Genomic DNA, 21,643 nt, shown 5'->3' with positions numbered 1-21,643 from the left:
TGGTCTTGGAGTGCGAATATTGTGTTTTCCCTGCTCCTAACTCATTATGTAATTAAGAAGCCTGAATCAGATTGAACTTGATAAGCTAGAGGAGGGAAAACACCAAAATGTGCAGCTTAGAGGTATTCCAGGAAGATGATTCAGACACACAGGCTTAGAGTAATGAGGCCATGAAGTGTGCATGCACACACACACACACACACACACACACACTGTCTCAATTAGCTTTATTTTTAACCTTACCATTTTAACTGTAAAAACACTTGCGCTCTGGAAGTCATGTTACGACATCACATTGGTCATTCTCAGCCGTTCCAGGAAGATGGAAGTGTTTATCAGCCCATTTTCCTGTTCCACATAGCAACTTGAACAGCGTGCACTACATCATTTACCCTACATAACATATGTGAAAGCATCCTAGGTGATTAAAAACCATAGATAACACTCTGAAATCTTCCCAATGTGACTTCATGTTCAGCCTGCAGGTGTTAATTAACTTTCCTCTATCATTGCTAGGATTAAACCTGGTGCTCATGTAAGACTTGCTAATAGCAAAGTCAACAGTGAAGGATGACATCTTATGGGAAGTCAACATATCGCTTTTCCCATGATGGTAATCAGTGACCCCATCCCAAGCAGACACACACACACACACAAACACAAACACATTCATAGACATACAGTACACATACACATACCTCTGAAGACTTTGTCTCTCCCCAGATAACCTGAAATCTGTGAAGCAGCATGCGGCTTGTCCCACTTACTGTACAATGTGACTGTACCTGTGAAATTGTGTGTTTTATATGAGATTGATAAACCAGAATGTGACCTATTAAAATAAACGGTGTTGATGTTTTCATGCCCAGACTTATGCTTTGTTGTTTCATCTTTTTTGGATTAATTAATTGCAATCCTATGGGGAAAGTGTGTATAACACTGACTCTAGCACGCGCACACACACACACACACACACACTGATTAATACCCGCAGGTTCACTTTGAAATTTACACCTCTGATTGTATGGATGAACGTCAATTAACACGAAGCCAAAGTTCTCACGCAGTAACGGCGCACGTCGTGTCTCGTTATCACCCAAAGGAAGAACGAGCGTTGCCAGATTGGGCGGTTTAACTCCCAGAAGGGATCGGTTTAGTCATAGTGGGGTTATAAAAACTGCCTTCGCATGGGACGTGTTATATGTCACAAGCCAGAGTTGCACTTCGGGTTGGTGTATGATGAACTGGGATGCTATTAAAACCTTGACTGGATTGGAAACGACCGGTGCAATCTGGCACGCTGTGCGCGGAGTTCGCGCGCTCTCACTGCGCGCGCGAAGCACTGCAGCCTCACAGCCCAGGTTTCAGCGCGGAGAATTTTGCACTGCAACGTCTCAGCACGAGGATGCTTTTACACAGTGTCACAGTTCTACCTTTGGATTTATATTTCGCGTGAAGAGATGGGACTTTAAACGGATTTTTTTCGCTGTGCTTTTCCCATTAATTGGAGATTTTTTTGGGGGGTGAGATGGTATTAGAGCTTTTGGCGCGGATGCGCGCTTTTTCTCGACTGCTACCTTTCCCTGGGACAAGACATTTGGAAATGTGAAGGAGCTTAAAGTATGGCATGCAAAAGATGGTCTCGGCCAAGAAGGAGACGGTGATTGCGATGTGCCCCACTTACATTTCCACACTCTTCTACTTTCTGTGCGTTACGGCTTGGTGAGTTCCATACACGTTGCGCACTCGCCCCTAGTTTTGGCACCATAAACTAACATCCAGTTACCCACCTCGCGGCACATATGCAGCGAAGTTCAAGTACATTGGCATTGTTTTAAGTGTCCAAAACGACAGAAAATGACATTGGCATTTTTCCCCCTGTGCGTGCGGCTCGATGGCGCATCCTAACGGGTTTGTTTTGTTGCGTGTCGTTTGCAGCGTTAAGAAAATCTCAGGCCAGGTAAAGAGGGATGAGAAGTTATACCCTGAAAATTTCACCCAGATCTTAGACCGACTCCTGGAGGGTTATGACAACAGACTGCGCCCTGGATTCGGGGGTACGTATTTAGATGGATGGATGGATGGATGGATGGGTGGATTCTAATAATAAATAGAAATAAATTATATACAGTAAATATAAAGTATCTTAAATGACCAAAGTTGCTTATTAGGAAGGTTGATCTGAAATTCCTAGTCTGATCCCTTCGTACTGTATGCATAATATCTTCAGTCCTTATTTTACCTGAAGCATGCAGGCTGTTTTACTGTATATCAGAGCTGCTCAGTTAACACCCCTGCTTTATAGCCCAAACCTTTGTAGTGTACAGGCTATTAAACGAACAAACAAAGTCTGGAATTGACTTCGAAAGTGCCCTGAAGTACTCCACATTGTTCATGCATTTAGTTCTCATTTGGATCCAGCTTGCGATTATTGTGTGTAAGGGGGGTTTATTACACTTAGCTGAAATTTCAAACCTCCTGTGTTTACTGTGTAGGTAATGAGACTTGGAAATTGGGTAGCTTTGAGGCATGTTCAAAGACAGCACATTGTACAATCTCACTAATATGCACAGTTTATCATGACCACCCAGGGTAAGAGCGCACCTATGCTTTTTATTCATGTTTGTGTCTAAAGATGTGAATTTTTACACCCAATCAAGAAATTCACACTGCAGACACTATTGATCAGTGGCTCCAGCTCTCTCACACACCATCGTGACCAATCACTTCAGATCCCAGAGACTTGACCAATCCCACCAGCACACAAAGTCCAGGTTAAACCCCACAGCTTCCACAAACAGTCTTGCTAGCTCCTACAGGTAATTTTGACCAGTCCTGCCAGTTCCCCAAAACATTTTAGACCAATCCGGCCAGTTCCTGCGGACACTTTTGGCCAGTCCCATCTGAAAATTTTGTCCAGTAACACCAGCTCCTGCAGACATTGTTGACCAATCCCATCTGTACCTACAGGCACTTTTGACCAATCCTGCCAGCTCCCACAGACATGCTTGAACAATCATATTTACTCCTGCTGTCATAATTTTATTTGTTCCTGTTTGCAACATTTTCTAATGAACTTTGCTGGTTCTCTTTTTCAAAAAAAATATCAACGTTAGCTAACTAGGACAGGTCTGGTAAGAACGGAGTAATCAACTTGTGATATGTCTGTTGAGATCACAGTCCTGATGCACACTTTTAGTCTGCTTGTGCCCTTGGTACAGAGGTCAGTCTGAAATGTACAACTTTTTTCAAACACAATAATGCAGCTTTTGCTTAGCTATTATTCTTCTTCAGCTTTGGATTTGCTCTGTTCACAGACAATAGGCTCAGATGTGCCATTTTAGTCATTAGCTCTCTAGCTCACCCACAAACACCTCCCTCCTAGTGCTACGCTAAACCAAGTGCACTTGAGCTTAAGTACAGTACAGGTTCCCTACCATGGTTCTGAAATACATCCTACTACCTTTGGTTCTCTACTCAAAAACCAGCTTTAACTATTTCTGTTGAATTGGCTATGCCATAGCAGGGAAAACACTATGCGGGCGAAAGATACTCTAGAAACATATCTCTGGGAGCCTACACTACCAGTCAAAAGTTTGGACGCCCCTTTCCAAATTCCATGGTCTTTATTTTTCCTTTTGAAGCAATGCTGAAGGCATCCAACATATACAATAATCTCCTTTAAACAGTTGATATTGTGATGTGTCTGCTACTTATGCTCTGTAAGACCTTCATAAAGGCTCTAATCTGAGGTCCTGTTAATTGGTGGTTTTTGAAACTAGTAACTCTAAATGAACTTCTTTGTCGCAGAGGTAAGTTTTGGTCTTGCTTTCCTGGGATGGTCTTCATGAAAGCCAGCTTCATTTTGGTGCTTGATGGATTTTGCAAATGCACTTGACAATACTGTTCCAGAACAGCTGAAGTTGGAGTCTTAAAATAACAACCGACTGTTGTTATTACCTAATTCCATATGTGATATTTCATATTTAAAAAAAAAAAAACTGTATTGTTCTAGGAGGTAGAAAATAAACCAAAACGTGTTTCTAAATTGATACTGATTAATACTGTACAGAATATTAAATAAGTGCAAAGTCGTTTGCATGCATTTACACTACACATGTGTGACTTATCTTTAGAGAAACATAATTTTAAGTGTTAATTGGTAGTTTCAGACTTTTGCCCCGTTTGGTGTAATTCCTATTTTCTATAATGATTCACTTGGAATATACAGTAGACTAGAGATGTCAGACATATGTCCTGACCTGCTATGTGACCTAATCTCAAACTGAATTTAAACTCAGGGTCTAAAATATCATTGTCTTGTTGACAGTAATCTGAAAGCTTTAAATATGAGCTAGTCTCTGTTGTTCCACTAGGGGGCAAAATAGAGCAATTAACCAAGCTACTCACAGAAAGTGCTAATAATGTGTCACTCCTAATTAGTAAACTGTAAAAATGTCTGTCCAAAAGGAATAATTAGGCAATAGGTATGAGCATTTGTGCAATCACAACTTTTAGATTTTTTATTTGCACCTTACAGATAAACACATACGCGGGAACAGTGGGGTTATTGATGTGTTAGTGGTCTACTAAAGTATTTTTTTCCCTTTCCCACTTGATATGAACTCTGTTTAGAATTTATAAGAGTTAATTAAAGAATGTGCTTTTTTTATATACACTGAACTCATCTGCTGTTGCTTCCGTTGCTGTTGGAAACTAGAAAAGGTTCAGCCGTGGTCGACTGGTGAAAGCGTAATGAAGCTTTTGTATGCATTCACTCTGCTGTATGCTGCATTTGTGCACATCCCCCTTCACTAGGCAAGTGTGCAAGTACATTCCCAACTCCACCCAACAGAGGCATTTCCGCGAGGCTATGCTCAGGGTCTTTGACTGTTTTAGAGAATTTTTTTACTTTTATATACACCTTGCTTTCTTAATAATGAAAAAAAAAATATTTAAAAATGCAAATTTTTATATAATAAATCAACAAAAATTTCAATAAGTAAAATACATGATCACAAAAATATTTACTGTTTGGCGAGTCTGACAACACTGTCAAATATTTTAAAAAGTTTTATTTTATCTATCATTTTCTTAATAATAAATAATAAGGTTTAATTTTAAAATATAAAATGATTGAACCCCGGGTGATGCTGTTTTCCTCTACAGCCAATCAGGGGCGTCTGTGAGCTCACGCACGCGGAAGGAAAGGCTAGCGCTTTCCTCCGAGTGTGTTACTCCACCCCTAATGGTGCGTGAGCAAGCAGTTTGAAAAGATGCGGTCAGCTGACGTCACGCGGTTCGGAGGAAACACGTGATAGTCTTCGGCCCTCCCAGCTGAGTGGTAGTAGTAGCCTACAACGACCTTAAAGAAAACCTCGGTCAAAAACATAGAGAAAGATCTAAAGATCTCAACATAAACGATGCCAGAATTTTAGCCTCCGACCCACTAGAAATGGAAGCATGCCCAGCAACTTCCGGAATTAAGCATCACCCACTGGCTACGCGGCCAGCCCCTTTCACCAGCCACCAGCAGAAAGAGAAGAAGTATTTGTGCAGCATAGGATCATGTAGAACAGGGGTGTCAAACTGGATCCAGAAAGAGTCAGGGTGGGTTTCATTCCAACCAAGCAGAAGCCATACCTGATTCCTTCTGTTTAATTAGTCGTTCTTGGTTTTCAAAAGACATAAATCAGGTGTGGCTTCTGTGCGAATAAAAGCCTGCACCAACACCGGCCCTTTGTGGATCCAGTTTGACACCCCTGATATAGAAAAATGAAGATTGTTTTTACTCTCTGTATTCTGTCATTCTTCAAAGTTTATAGTCCTGGTTTGATTGGATGTGCACAATGTGTATGGAAACATAATGGCTAATGTTTTAATAGTAGATCCTTGAAAAAACAAACAAATGTTTTATAGTGTGCTGCAAGCAAACAATGTCTTCACATGACTGCAATGATTTCACATTTTTCCAATAACGACAAGAGATTATTTTCTGTGCAGCATGATTCTCCTCATCGGTAGTCATATGTTCGGGACAGATTTGGACTCTGTTGGAAGTATTTGGAAAGGCTTGAGTTAAATTGTATTTAGGTGCGAATGTTGGCCATGAGGGTACTTGAAACTTGGCAGTCAAGCTTTTTTTTTCCATCTTCTTCTTATCCTTTTTCTCTCAGCTGGCAGGGTAATGATGCAGTTTGTGCCTTCTGCAGCCATTTGTTTAATGTTTGAATTCAGTTCAGTTCATAATGCCTGCAACCCAAATGAGTATGCCATGGCAAAAGCATGTTCAGATACATAACAGATGTGAGATGTGAGAGCAAACTTCAGGAGCTTTTTTATGATGCCAGGGTTTGTTTTTAGATTCAAAACAATTTTAGAATTAGAGCCATAATCATTATTTTCAGTGGGTAAGCTGAAGAACTTAGCAGTTGAACTCAATGTCCTGTAAAGGGTTTTGGGCATATTTTGCACTGATAAAAATGAAAAAGATGCAGCAGGATTTTAGCAAATCATAAGCTTTGGCAGTAGTAAAGTTATTATTATTATTATTATTATTATTATTATTATTATTATTTTCTTTGCAATATACAGTATATGAACTGTATTGCTGTGAACTGATGAACTGTTTTTTATTTGCATTTTTACACTTTTTGGCAAATTATTTCTTTCTGGCATACAAGCTTGTCTACAATAAACTGTTTAATTTGAAAAACACTGTAAAACCTTATTTTAGAAGCTTTCAACTTCCACGTGTTAGGCAAACCCTCACATATAGCAGCTGCATTTTTGAGCAAAATCTACAAAAATGATAAGCTGATCACATTGCTTCTTCCTGTCATGTGATCGATGAAGCTATACTACGGTAACTTCTGTACAAAACAGCCGTTAGTGGATAGTGTGAACTACATGCATACGGTGGATTGTTGGAGAAGTTTTAAGACAAGAAAATAAAAGGGTTATTACACTCTGTCACTGCCATTGGAGTCACCCCAGCATTAATGGAGCACACGATTAATGTCAAAGTCAGTGTGGCTTTTATTGTCATTTTGTCCACATAGAGTGGGAACAATACATTGTATAACTATATATAATGAAACAATGTTCTTTCAGGACCTCAGTGCTACATAAAACACAGAATGTGAAGTAGGGCATTATGCAATTTGGATGTTGTGTAATTAGCATATTATTTACACAATGGTATGTGGCCTACTGTAGTGTAAGCACAGTGGTGAAGTTAGCTTATAGTGCAACCTTCTGTTTCACTTGCTCCCCTCTTGCTCCTCTTATCACTCACACTGGTTTTGCTGCATTTGAGAGTATTAATGTACTTACAGCAATACTTTAAATAAATAAATATTATATACGCTGCATATGTACTATAATAGGAAGCTGCCGTTAAGTAGAGAAGTGACACTAACCTGGTAGAGGAAGAGAGTGATGATGCTGTAAACTAGAAGTTTTTGTATTGCCCATAATGTTTCTCATGTTCATCCCCAATTTTGTAATTAAAAAGGTTTTGTGTGCAACAAAACTCTACAGTTTTTCCCTCGATTCAATTTGCTGACTCCACTTGTGTTTGACTCACAAGAAGGGCATTAGTGGCTCAGTGGTAGGTTTCTCCTCTACAATGCGGAAGGCCCCCGGGTTCGATTTCCAGCCAATGCCCAAACCCCAGCCACTAGATGCAGTGCCAGTCCCAAGCCCAGCTAAAATAGGAGGGCTGCATCAGGAAGGGCATCCGCAATGAAACCTTTGCCAAGTTGTTGTGTGGATCGGATGGTCCCCTGTGGTACCCCCTTCAACTCATAATTGACTCAATACACTGGTTTGCAGTACAGTATAACTATAGTTTTTTAAAAAACTCAACCAACATATTGTTGATACTAAATTGCTTTCTTAATGACCACAAGCACAACCGCAAGCTTATTTATCCATTGTGACAAAACTGTTGGAGGTGGAGTTATAGCTTATTGAAAAATCACACAGAATTCATACTTACATAAGCCTAACAATTTTGGCTTAATATTTTGTCATTTGTGCTTTTGTACACCGTTGTGACTAACATAGACAGTGCAATCAGAATTGTATCAGTTTGGAATAGTTCTTGCTTCATTTGAAAAATTCTTAACAAAAAAAAAAAATAAGAATTATCCCATTTTGTTGTCAGACTGTTTATGTGGTTGTATTGTTATAAACTGGACTAGCATACAGAATGACTAATAGTATCCATTTTTTTATTAGGTCCGGTGACTGAGGTGAAGACTGATATCTACGTTACTAGTTTTGGCCCAGTATCTGATGTGGAAATGGTAATTACACCCTCAGCATGAATAAAAACAATCCCTTAAAAGTGTGTTTTTGAGTCTGTGTATAAGGGGGAATTTTGAAGGCATTAGTGGTAATTAGATCCAAATATTAATAGGAACATAGTATATGGCAATTGTGACTGTATAAAGGATACTTAACTGATCTTCATTAACAAATTTAAAAGCTTAGGGCATTGTATTAAGCAATGTATTATACAGGTAAATCCAAATAAATTCAATCTTAATGCATAATTTCGCATTGATTTGTTCACATCGGTTATAAGGCAAGTGTTGACAGCATCAGTCTTTACAGTACATAAACCATTTAAGCATACAAATGTCAAGTCAGAGATGTCCGGTATCAAGTAACTCTAATTTGTCTTGTTGTTTTTTTATTCAGGAGTACACAATAGATGTGTTTTTCCGACAGACGTGGGAAGACCGGCGGCTGAAATATGAGGGACCAATCGAGATTTTGCGGCTAAACAACCTAATGGTGACTAAAGTGTGGACTCCTGATACCTTCTTCAGGAACGGGAAAAGATCTGTGGCTCACAATATGACTGCACCGAATAAACTCTTCCGCATAATGAAAAACGGCACAATCCTTTACACCATGAGGTGCATATGCAATACTTGTATAAAGTTTATATAATATGCATAGATAGATTTGTAAGGATTTATAAATCTTTGTTTTAGTAATATGAAATGAAGAATTCTTAAGGTTTTTTTCCCTACAACAGTGTAATCTTTATTATTTTTTAAAATATGGATACATTTATAAAAGAATTTTTTGTAATAGAAAATAATGCATGGCTATGACTTACTTATGTTTGGGAATGCGATACTAATTTGTTGATTCATAAGACTTAGTAAAAGAACGTGATCATTAAGTGTGGCCAACATGCACGGTTTAATAGGTGTTTTTCATTGAACAATTTTATGCAAAACTAATATTCTGCTTTAGAAAAAAAAATGAACTAATGATAAAATGAGTATAGAGACCTTTCTACATTCAGTATATTTACGGAAAAAAATGCATGCACTCCAGTTTCCCTTTGCATTACTGTATGCGCATGTAGTTTCCCCTTGGATTACTAAGCCAGAGCCATAACTTTTTTTTTATCTCATTATCACAATTTAATGATCTCATTCTCCAGTCCTACTAAAGCGCAGTACACTATGTATAATTGTGTCGCCTGCCTGTAAAGCATAGGCAACACATATGGATCACTAGCCATCGTCTCACGCTGTTGCCATCCGTAGTCCGTCATGATCATTACACTTTTCATCTTTCAGCAAAAACTCTGAACTAATTAATTGGAATTTGTCTATTTTATTTTCTAATAACATCACTTTTTCCCTGTATTGCAGTCTAAAATGAATCATGTACAGTGGCAACACAAGACTTCTGTTTTTTTCTAATAATAATTCAGGAATGTTGCCATGTTACATATGTGTCACTTTGTGTTTTGATGTACAGACTGACAATCAGCGCAGAGTGTCCAATGAAGTTAGTGGATTTTCCTATGGATGGCCATTCCTGTCCGCTTAAGTTTGGAAGCTGTAAGTTTTCTCATCGTGTTAATGTAATCATTTTGGTGCAGTAGCGTTGTGGTAAAGTTAATGTTACTGACAACTTTTCCCATTACAGTTTGCAAAAGCACTGATGAGTACTGCTGAATTACTTCCCATTAGAAAGATTAAACTTTAAAGCGTTGCTCCTACATTAAGGCAATAATTATATGGGGTTTACTGAATTGTTTTAGCAGAGAAAACTCTAAACTCTTTGTAGCGCTGAGGTTAAAAAAAAAAAACAATTAACAAGTTCTGATTGTTATGATTAGGCACTTACAGTATATACAGTATGTACATTACCACAAAAAGGTTTTGACAAACCTGATTGCAAAGAGGTTTTCTTAATTTTTACAATTTCCTATTATTTTAGATTGAAGTAGAATATGACATCAGCTCTGTAAAATAAAGCATTAGGGATTATGCAAGGAATTATGCAAGTGTTAAACAATGCAATTACTTAAGCTGTTCAATTCAACTTAAACAGTTGGGTCTCAAATCTTGGATTCTTCTGAACTGGGATCATGAAGGGAGATCCATGCAGTAGGTTTTTCTTAAATTTCCCAAAGAGGCTAAGTCAGTTCTTAATGAAATCCACTTGTTTTGATATTAACTTTTATTTTAAGCAAAAGCTATTTTCAGTTACCATCAAAATCACTATTACTTTTAAGATACTAAAATAAAAAGTGCACAACACTTCAATACAAAAACCTCATTCATGTGCACATCCATGTGGTTATCCAATGGCAGTCGCATAGAGGTTAAGAGCATCAATTATTTTACACAACATGCTTCAGTTTAGAGGGGAAAGTATGATTTCTGAAACTCTAATGGTTTTTGTGGAGGTTGGTGCTGGTTTAAGTATTTTACTGCTGATCTTCTGGGAATTTCTCGCACTATAGTCATTTATGAACATTTATGAATGATGCAAAAAAAAAAAAAGCGGGGTTGAGTGACAGTTCTGTGGGTGGACACGCCTGATTGTTAAGAGATGTCAGCGAAAATTAGCCAGAAGGTTCGAGCTGCCAGCAAGGATACAATCATTCTTTACAATCGTGATGTGCTGAAAAGCATCTAGGCATGCATGAAACATTGAATTCGAGGTGCAGAACCTGATGTTATGATGATGCCATGATTGTAGCCCATGCACCTCAAGGTTGATGTATCATATATGAGATATTTTACAGGTTGTAAAGAGTAATTATATAATTTTTTCTGTAAGCTCAGACCCTATGCTCGCAGGACGTTTTTTTTAATATCATTCTGTGTAAACTCTAGAGATGGATCCAAAGAGATCTGCGGTTTCTAAAATATCCAAACCAGCTCATCTGGTAACAACAATCATGCCACTACAAAGTTACAAAGTTTTCCCCCATTCTCATGTTTTATGTAAACATTAACTAAAGCTCTTGATTTGTTTTTTCATAATTTATGTATTAAGCTGTTAAAATTTAATAATTCGATAACTGCATAAATCCGCAGGGATCTTTAATAAAAGTTACGATAAGTGTATATCTGTCTGATCATGTGTTAGTGTACTAATATGCGATTTTGTTTTATCAGACCCCTGGTCTGAATCCCCTTTTTGAGTTACAGGCCATCTCATACTGTAGCTTTATACCTACAGTCTGTAGGTATAAAGTTACCTTATTAGACCTTAATACTGCTAATTAAAAGACCTTATAAACAACCTTATCCAAGCATGAACAATTTTGCCTGAAATCTATCCCCCAGTGCAACTATCCCTAATAAATTGCTCAGAATGGTGTCAAGTCAATGCACTGTATTTGCAGTGAATCATATTTAGAGGCACTAATGTGATGTGGAATCAAACCATCTTGTTTCTCTATATAAAGCAGCACTAAATTTTATGGACGTTCTTTTGCAATTCTTCCTCCATTTGTCGCAGAGAGAAACATGAATCAGCTCCTCTAATTGCTTTTTTTTACTGTGAGAGTTTAAAGATGAAAAATTTGATCTGAACAAAGAATCCCTCTATCAGCAGCTGCCTCTGTGGTTGTCGGTCAGCAAAAAGGGAAAGCTAAAAAGCAGAGGGGACAACTAATCTCTGATCGAAGAATCTGTGGTTGCTGTACAGCATGGGGGCTTTTATGTTTCCGAGCCGACAGATTTGTAGATAAAATCAGTCCAGGAGATGGGAAAAGAAAAGCTTGACTGGCGAGAGGCTTTTCAGAGAACCCCCCCCCCCCTTCACTTCTGCTACCCAAGTCGTTAGATTGTGACATTGTGGAGGAGGACACACAAGTTCTTTTTTTTTTCAAATGGAGATTTCATTAATCTCAGTTTGCAAGAATAGTTCACCTGACTCTTATGCATAAGCCTGAGGGAAAGCATGGAACTGATGGAATCCTACAGAGCTGACAAGGTCACTACAGTTTTTTTTTATTTTATTATTATTTTTTTAAGTATTTTTTTTCATGCCCTGGGACAGTGTAGACCTTCTCAAGCTGTACCATCTGTACACTGGTTTTCCTCTGTTGCATAATTCTGTTCTTTTATTTGCCTCTGTTTTTCTTTGCTAATTTTTTCTAATATGCTTTCCTTCCTTACCTTAGTTCATTCCCTCCTGTACTCACACTTTTGTGTTGCTTTTAACCTCATGCACACACCCCTCGTACTGTTGGCGGGTGTTTCGTTACGCTTCAGCAACGCTTTTTCTCAGCTCTGCATCACACTACAGAGAGAGAGAGAGAGAGAGGGAAAGATAGAGAGAGAACAGAAAAAGATGGCCCGTCTCAAAGGAGGACAGGAGAATTGGGACTATGGGAGCTGAAAGACAAGCCTATCAGACCAAAATCCTTAACACATACTCAGCCCCTCATTTTTGGCTCTTGATGTATAGAGTGATCCTCCAGTGTATACCAGTTCTACTGAGCTCTGCCTGGTTTTCTATGATTGCTCATTTCATGCTTGTTTGTGTAGCAGTAATTGCCATGTGCATGTATGTGGCTGAGTGTGAAGTCCTTGCCTGCACCAGTGACATTCTGACGGTTGTGACATCGCATCGAACCCTTGAGGCTGACAGTCAAGCATTATGTTTCTTATCTTGTCCTATCTATAATTAACCCATACTCTCATGAACACATTCACGCTCTGATACAGACGCGTACGCTATTCCGTGCTACTGTACATCTCTGCCTGTGTATACAGTACTTCATGCACAGCATCTCAGAAAGTTAAACGATGTTTCTTCCTTTCTCATTCGTTTCCGTCCAGTTTTCTGTTTCCTAGTGACATACACTCCATGTCCAAGCTTAACCTCTCCTCTCAAAATAGCTTTTATTTCAGAATAACTATATGGCATTACATCAGATCAGCTCTTTTTTTTTGTCTTTTCTTTTCTTACTTTTTTTCCTCTTGACTTTCCTAATCATGCACACACTACACACACAGATGCACAAACACAGTGTCATGACACAGTGTGTACAGCTCCAACCATCCTTTTTAAAAATAACTCTTATCTCCCAGATGCTTACCCGAAGACCGAGATGATCTACACATGGACCAAGCACTCCGTGGAAGTTCCTCCTGAATCGTCCAGTCTCGTTCAGTATGATCTTATTGGACAAACCGTCTCCAGTGAAACAGTCAAATCCATTACAGGTACACACATACTGTAGATCTTTTGAACAAATGACCTTCTGTTGCAGAGAAAGTATAGATTGAGCTGTTTCTTTACTTTACGTATTACATTTGTAACACTTTAAAGGTTTATATGAAATCACTTGGGACACTATAGGAAAGGAAAAGAAATATATGTCGAATATAATCACAAATATTGTTTCGAGCACAGAAACATTTTTTGTCAATGTCCTTAGATACTGTCTATATATATGTATAGAAGAGAGAGATTTTTAGCAAAACTTTCATAGCTGACATGAATTATGTATTACTTAAATTATTTAAGATTATAAGTTTTCACTGTTGGGATGAGTATTAGATTTAATTTAACAGAGAAATGCAGCCAAATGCAAATGAAAGGAGTCTAAGTATTCACCGTACGTACCAATCTCTGCTTAAATGTGGGATTTATTTATCCATGATTCTGGTATCCATTTTGCTCAAGTTCCCTGCTAGCGAATGAATAGCTTGAAGTTGAAATCCCAGGGAGGTCAGAAAGCCGCTGCTTGGCCCTGCAGCAAGACCCGTAACGCTCAACGGCTCAGCTATATTTTTGGATTGCATTAAGCCTCAGTTGGATTGTGTTCTGCCTCACCTTGCTTTTGATAAAAGTGCCTGCCAAAATGAATTCATGTTGAGGGAAAATAGAAACTGATAGTGCACGGCGTTATAAATAAATAACCAGCAAAAATAAACAGTGAATTCAAATGCATCTAGATAAGGTTTTTTTTGCATCCCTCAGTCTAACTGCATGCTTCATATCAAACAGATGGTTCGAATGATGCCCCATTTCATTAGGATCATTTCAGGAAGTAGTAATTTCCAGAAAGCCATATACGTAGAGTCAACTCCAGCTTTTGCATTCTTTATGAAAATGAACGACAAAACTAATTATATTTTAAACCATTTGTACATCTTCAGTATTCACTGTATCCTGGTCAGAGTCGTGCTGTACGTATTAGTAGGTAGGAATTTACTCCGGATGAGATGCCAGTCCATTATAGGATGTCTTGCACACACTCCTTTATACAAGCATTCACATCTAGGGGTATTTTAGCAGAGCCTGTGCAACAACTTATGTGTTTTTGGGAGGTGGGAGGACACTGGAGAACCCACACAGATATAAAGAGAGAACACAGAAAATGCTTCATTACAGCCCTGATTGTGCTTCATTGTGTTTAAACATGCATTTTTCATGTCCATTATTTGATTGTCTCTTCTGGGCTTGGTGTTTTTTTCTCATTATGTTAAAGGGCTGCAAGAATTCATTTTCATTTCTCTTTATAGTACAAACAGAACAACATTTTGCCCATTGAAGATCCAGGATATGGTTATGTAGCTATAAATCCTTCTAAACATGGAAGAACATTGCTTTTGAAAGGTAAAATTACTTGGATAAAATGGAATTGGGAGAAGTTTGGATGAAAACACAAAACTTTAGGCTCAATATTACACAATATGTAGGTTCCCATTGTGCTATTGGGGCAGCTTTGGCCCCTCGGCATGACTCTACAAGACCTCTGGGGGTTTGCTTTGTTGTCTGGCACAGGGACATTACAGGCGGATCTTTTATGGATCTCGGTTGGATTGAGATCTGGGGAGTTTGGATACCGGATCCACAACCTTTAACTCTTTGCCTTCTAAGCACCATACACAGCAAGCTGTGATGCACTGGGGCTCTGAAACCTTTCTATCCATAGCCAGCATTAAAGACCGGAGTGGTTAGCTTTGGGTCCATTTGGGCATAAATGAGTCTTGGGTGCCAATGATCCTCTGTTGGGGCTGATTGGTGTACTGTATACATGGTGGTTCAGAAACCCGCCTGGAGAACAGGATGAACAGCTTCCAGCACACACTGCACAAACAATACTGTGCGAAAGTCTTCAGTTACCCCTCATTTCTGTAGATTTTGTTTCCAGAGAGACAGACTTTCTTGTTTTTTCAATGTAGTCTAGAGAAATAGTTCTCCAGGCTTCCTGAAAATATGTACCAAACAGAACATTTGTGTCTCCGTTTGGGAAGTTTTTGGCTCTCAGTTTCCTCCCGCCAGTGCCTGAACCTGACCAGTTTCAGAGGAATGTTTTTAGTTTGGTAAACCACACCTATGAATCATTCAAGCATTTAAAAAAAAAAAAAAAAAAAAAACTTCTAACTTTAGGTATGAACCCATGAGAAAATGTGCAGATTATAACAGATGATCAAGCTGGTGATTACTCCACTGAGGTAGAGAAATGAGGTTGCTGCCGAGGTTGTTACTGTACATAAGCAACTTTTTTTTTTCTTTTTTTTTTTTTACAATATACAGTACTGTACTAAATCTTTAGCCACTTTGCAGCCTGTCCAGGTTTGTTCCCATTTCTTTAGGGTAATTTACAAAATGTTGTTTCATTTAATATGTAAAAAATAAGGGGTGGCTCAGGTCTTTTACACAGTCTCTTGTCCACAGATCACTTGTTGGTCTTTGGTTGTTGTACAGTAGCATTATCTTGTTGTTTGATTTTCTTTATCACAATAAGGTGCATCAGGGCTTTCATATTTGCAGTCATAAGTTGAACAGTACTGAAAAAGTTAAGTATCTGCTGAAGATATCACAAACATTAATGTAGAACCTGAGTGTTTCAAAGGGTACAAATAAACAGAGTGATACAGAGAGTGAAACAGTGAAACATCCCAGTGCAGTTAGGAAAACTTTTTCTGGAAGCGCTCTTGGAAAAGCACTAAACCAATCAAATTACTGGACGAGGATTAACTACTGTATAATATTCACTATATACAGTACAGTAGCATTGTGCCTATTTAAAGAACACACTTCTCCCACTTTTCTGGGTCACTTGTAAAGAGGACTTGAAACAAATCATAAGCCATAAGTTTATTCTTTCTGTAAAGTAGCATAGTTCCAGGTAAAACAGCTCTGGATTTTTTCATATATAGTTAAAACATAATATAATTGTAGTTATTGGAATATTTTATTTTTGTTTGTGTATATGTGCATGATAATGTATGCACCAAAAATTTGTTACAATCAGGACTTGAGGATAAACCTGCTTTCTGTTTACCGCCCTCTTTCAGGTGAATACGTGGTGATGACGGTCTATTTCCACTTGAAACGGAAAATGGGCTACTTCATGATTCAGACGTACATCCCGTGCATCATGACAGTAATCCTTTCCCAAGTGTCCTTCTGGATAAATAAGGAATCTGTGCCTGCCAGAACTGTCTTCGGTGAGTATTAATCACAAATCCCCTAGAAAGTTCTGGCTCTTTCTCTCTTATAGGTTGAAACGACATTCTCATGCAAATATAGACAAGCAAAGGAGTGGAGAGAAAACGCTGCCTGTCTCTCTCGTTCGCTCGATTTCTCTCTTTGTCTCTCTCTTTTCTTTTCATGTCTCATCTAATGACATCTCGCCATTTTCACACAGTTCGACTCTTTGGCTAAATAAGGGATAATTGTCTATAGACTTGAACAATCTCAACTCTCTCACTCATGTTCTGTCTTTCTTAGATACTCACACACATGCACATGCGCATGCACACGCACCCCTCCTGTGTCTTGCTACACTTTACCTGAGGCTATGGTGATGCTGAGAATAGCACGCTCTCATTCTTTGCTGGAAAAGTGTACCATTGACCCACCTTCAGAAGCTTCCTTACAGTGTGGTGTGCGTGGAGCGTTGCCAGCAGAGTGGGCATGAACGTGTGGTTAGTGACACTAGTGCCAGATGAAGGACAGTACTTACGGAGAGTGAAATCAGCTGAAAGATAGAGGACAGAGACCATGTGATATGATTAATAGTGTTTAACAGGGTTTAATAACGCGTATGATATTTCAAGTGGGCACAATATGGTATCATCAGTGCTTAATTTGTTTTCTCTGTGCTCCCTTTATACGAATAGATGCGGTGTAGGAATGCTTAAGTGATCCTTCTTGCATCATGTCTGAATTGACGGTGTATGGAATTCTCCCGAGAGATGGGGTTTTGGGCTGATGGCTAATGATGAAGCCTGCCATACATAATGACTCACTGTGCTGATACATTGAGTTGTATGCTTTTTAGTCACACCTCACTAATTAAAGCCATAAATGCGCTGTGTGTGCAGTTCACTTTGAGTGTGTGTGTGTGTGTGTTTGTTTACTGCCAGGCATAAATCAGTGCCCTCATCTCCAACTCAGCTGCAGTTGTTTTAAGGTTGTGGTCCTGCTGCGGCACTTCTCATGATCTTGTTTAATCCCAGATTCAGGAGCATTATACTGTATACTGGTAGGTGATTAGTTTAGCATCAGAGAACTTATGAAAGGTATACTTCTTGTATAAGTGCTTCAATGCATGTACTTCAAGAGACAAAAATGGTTCTATAGGCTGTAATGACCCGAGTATGTTGTTGGTCTTTCAACTCCTCTCAGCAAGGGGTCGCCACAGTGGATTATCCGGTCCGCAATACAAGCTTGGCACAAGCTTTACGCCGGCAGCCCTTCCTGACGCAACCCTCCCATTTTACCTGGGCTTGGGTCCGGCACTGCATCCAGTGGCTGGGGTTTGGCTGGAAACCCAGGCATCTTTGCAGGGCAGGCGAAACACCTACCACTGAGGCACCAGTGCCCCTATAATGACCTGAGTATACTTCCTGCTTTTGTACTACCAATTTTCCAGGATAAAAGTACAAGTTACTGAAGTAAAAGTTAGGAAAACAGCAGGTGAACATCAACTTGAGAAATTACTTTACAAATGACTATTTTATACTGCCTGGCCTAAAAATCAAGTTGTCATTTAAAGATTTAAGTAAGCAAATAGTTAGGAACCTTAATTGAATAATTAATTATATAATTGCTGGAGTGAGTAATTTGTTTCATCTGGCAGCAATTCTTTTACTCTTACTGATGCAGTGAGTAGCTTCTCATTTCTTAAATAACCATGTTGTAAGATGTATCCTATCGTCATAGAAAAGTTGTAGGACATTGTCCAACACATTAAAACCTGTAAGGATAGTACTGCACCATCAACTTTGCAGAAGAAATGTTGTATTAAAAAAAATGATAATTGATCATGATCAGAGGCTATTTAAATACTTGGTATAGTTACATGGTAAGAATTTGGCAGTAAAAATCATGTTTATATTTAATAGGGAAAGTACGAGCAATTGCACACTCACAGTGTGATTGGAAGGTTATAAAAAAAACACTCAAAGCAATATGAAGCAATGTACGCATCATGCATAGTGGCCAGTGTTATGATCTGGGGTTCGGTTGCGCAAGTTTGGGTGCCCTGTTAATACCTCAAGGTTTCGGCTTGCGTAAATGGTAAGATGTTTCTTTTAAGACATTTAAAACTGAAGATACCAGATGAATGTTTATCTGTCTCCACTGTTGCAGATTTTGCTGCTGGTCATTACGCATTTACTACCTGGAGTATAGTCATTTTGTTCAGGACTTAAAATCCAATAATTAAACACTTGGACATACTATCTTTTAAATGTGTGATGCATGACAGGAGATCCTACTCTGTGTGCAGGAAGCGTTTGCATCTGTCCCAATTTCTGATCAGAATTCTAAACCCTGTTATAAACTTAAGAAACCATGTGGTTGAATGTTAATCAGCTTAAATGCTCCAAATACAGGTTAAAATTTTGTTTTGAGGATGTCTTTGCAACTTTGTTTAGAATCTCAATGTCATTTTATCTGTTATATTAACATTTAAAACAACATTAACAGCACCCACATGACATCAGTTATCTAAGTCCCTAAGTCCCTCGAGTTAAAGACAATTTTTAAAAATATTATTTACCATTATTATCATCATCAGTTTTTTTAAGATTATCTCAAAATATTTAGAAAGCTCCTGAAGATGATGACAAGGTTGGTTTCATATTAGATGTTTATTGCCATGTTCACACCTCTGATGCCAGCAACATTAAAATAGAGCCTGTATAAAAAAAGGGTTTTATTCACACCTTATAAACAGGACATATGTTTTTAATTTTTGCATTTATATTGTATTTTTAACGGTTTTTCTACATCTCTTCCAATCTTTACTTTTACTGGACAGACAATTATGTCTTAAAGCTTTTACTTTACTCTACTGGGAGTTTCACCCTGGCTATCCAAATAGACCGAAGACCAAGTACTGAGTGTAAAAATTAGGTACTGACCCTAATCCTAGGTGCGGGGGAGGGGGAGAGGTTAAAATAGGGTTGAGATTAGGGTAAGGATAGGGATGGGGTTAGGGTTAGGGGTTAAGGTTAGTGATAGAGTTACTTTTCTTATAACTTGAATAAAATCCAATTAAAATGCTCTCAATTGTTTACATTCTTATTAAAGTTGTTATTAATTATTTTAAAGTTAAATATGGAAATACTGAATGATTTTGTACATAATTGTGCAGACATGATAAACATATATAACAAAATTGGTACAGCATATAATATGAAGCCAAAGACTTTTGCACAGTACTGTATATAGCTCACTATACTGTATATACAGCTCACCGTACTGTATATGGCTCACTATATATACAGCTCACCGTACTGTATATGGCTCACTATATATACAGCTTACAGTACTGCATATGGCTCACTATATATACAGCTCACAGTACTGTATATGGCTCACTATATATACAGCTTACAGTACTGTATATACTGTAGCTCACTATATATACAGCTCACAGTACTGTATATAGCTCACTATATATACAGCTCACAGTACTGTATATACTGTAGCTCACTATATATATACAGCTCACAGTACTGTATATAGCTCACTATATATACAGCTCACAGTACTGTATATGGCTCACTATATAGACAGCTCACAGTAAGGTATATAGCTCACTATATATACAGCTCACAGTACTGTATATGGCTCACTATATATACAGCTCACAGTACTGTATATGGCTCACTATATATACAGCTCACAGTACTGTATATAGCTCACTATATATACAGCTCACAGTACTGTATATGGCTCACTATATATACAGCTCACATTACAGTATATAGCTCACTATATATATATACAGCCCACAGTACTGTATATGGCTCACTAATCATGTCTTATTGTAAAGTTGGAAAAAAGTCTTATTGTCTTATTATAAAGTTGGATTTTGATGCATTTAGCATTGTATCTAGAATAGATGTATGAGTGTTGCACACATTTTGAGAGAAATGGGTGCATGAAAGAATGAGTATAATCACCCGGTGCTGTTTTGAAGCAATCCAGTCCATCCTGTGTGTGCTCTTGTTCATTTAAAATGCTCAACATGAAACATCAAGTGGATGATGAAAATCCATTGTGTATGAGAGTGCCTGGCTAAGGTTATTCTCTTTTTTTGTGTGTTTGTGTTTGAATTGCTTTAAATATGAGAGATTTTGTGGCTTGTGGGTTGGCATGAGGTTGTTGTGTGTGCGTGTAAATATTGTTACAGTACCTATTCCCACTGTCTGATGCAGTCAAGCTTGTGTGTGTGTATATTTGTGTGTGTAGGAGGAGAAGAAGGGGGATGCTGGCTGCCTTTGTGTTTGTGTGTATGGGGGTGTGTGGGGTGGTGACTTAAATTCTGGCACACTGGATGCTTTATGGCAGGGTTCAGAAAGAAATTCGTGCATGCACACATTGCTGCTCTTTCAAAGAGATGAATTTTAATTAAGAATGAGTTAGGGGCGCCTCCTTGTGGATAAAAATACCACTACATGTTAAGACTTGGACATTACTGCTTTAATAATATGCAATGTCACGTGGACTCTGTGTCTATTATCATTTCTTACTTTGAGAGATTGTGCATAGTTTGTGTAGTTTTGTAGTTGTGTAGTTTGTTTCTGTGTTTGCGAGCCTGAAACACAAACCGAGCCTGACAGAGACGGAGCTTCCACACTATCTCTGACTCAGGCAGAAATGTTCTGCATGGCTGAAATAATGCACAGCATTTGGTAAAGTGAAATGCACAGTGAGCATTTCACATGGCAATCACATGGCAGTGCTGTTAATGTGTGTGTGTGTCTCTGTACAGTATGTGTTTCTTTATTCGGCTATTCTAACTTAAGTTTTAAGTTTAAGCTTAAAGATAAGGCAAAGAAAAATGGTTTTCCAAGTTTATGTAGAACTTACCAGTCTGCAGTAA

General features: G+C 38.3%; 1 protein-coding gene across 1 annotated transcript in view; it reads left to right on the top strand.

Annotated features, from left to right (window-relative positions):
* Positions 1 to 1,390: 1,390 nt before the first annotated feature.
* The window catches only part of gabra4 (gamma-aminobutyric acid type A receptor subunit alpha4), a 32,411-nt gene continuing 12,158 nt past the window's right edge, over positions 1,391 to 21,643 (top strand). The window contains exons 1-7 of the mRNA XM_053506257.1: positions 1,391 to 1,722; positions 1,939 to 2,057; positions 8,245 to 8,312; positions 8,710 to 8,930; positions 9,793 to 9,875; positions 13,374 to 13,508; positions 16,596 to 16,748. Coding sequence (XP_053362232.1) covers positions 1,628 to 1,722; positions 1,939 to 2,057; positions 8,245 to 8,312; positions 8,710 to 8,930; positions 9,793 to 9,875; positions 13,374 to 13,508; positions 16,596 to 16,748 — 874 coding nt within the window. The 5' untranslated portion in view covers positions 1,391 to 1,627. The remainder of the gene's footprint in view (positions 1,723 to 1,938; positions 2,058 to 8,244; positions 8,313 to 8,709; positions 8,931 to 9,792; positions 9,876 to 13,373; positions 13,509 to 16,595; positions 16,749 to 21,643) is intronic.

This window comes from Clarias gariepinus, chromosome 10 (genome assembly GCF_024256425.1).
Source record: "Clarias gariepinus isolate MV-2021 ecotype Netherlands chromosome 10, CGAR_prim_01v2, whole genome shotgun sequence".
In the NCBI taxonomy this organism is placed as follows: domain Eukaryota; kingdom Metazoa; phylum Chordata; class Actinopteri; order Siluriformes; family Clariidae; genus Clarias; species Clarias gariepinus.
The sequence above is the reverse complement of the archived record's forward strand: the minus strand, read 5'-3'. Positions and strand labels throughout refer to the sequence as shown.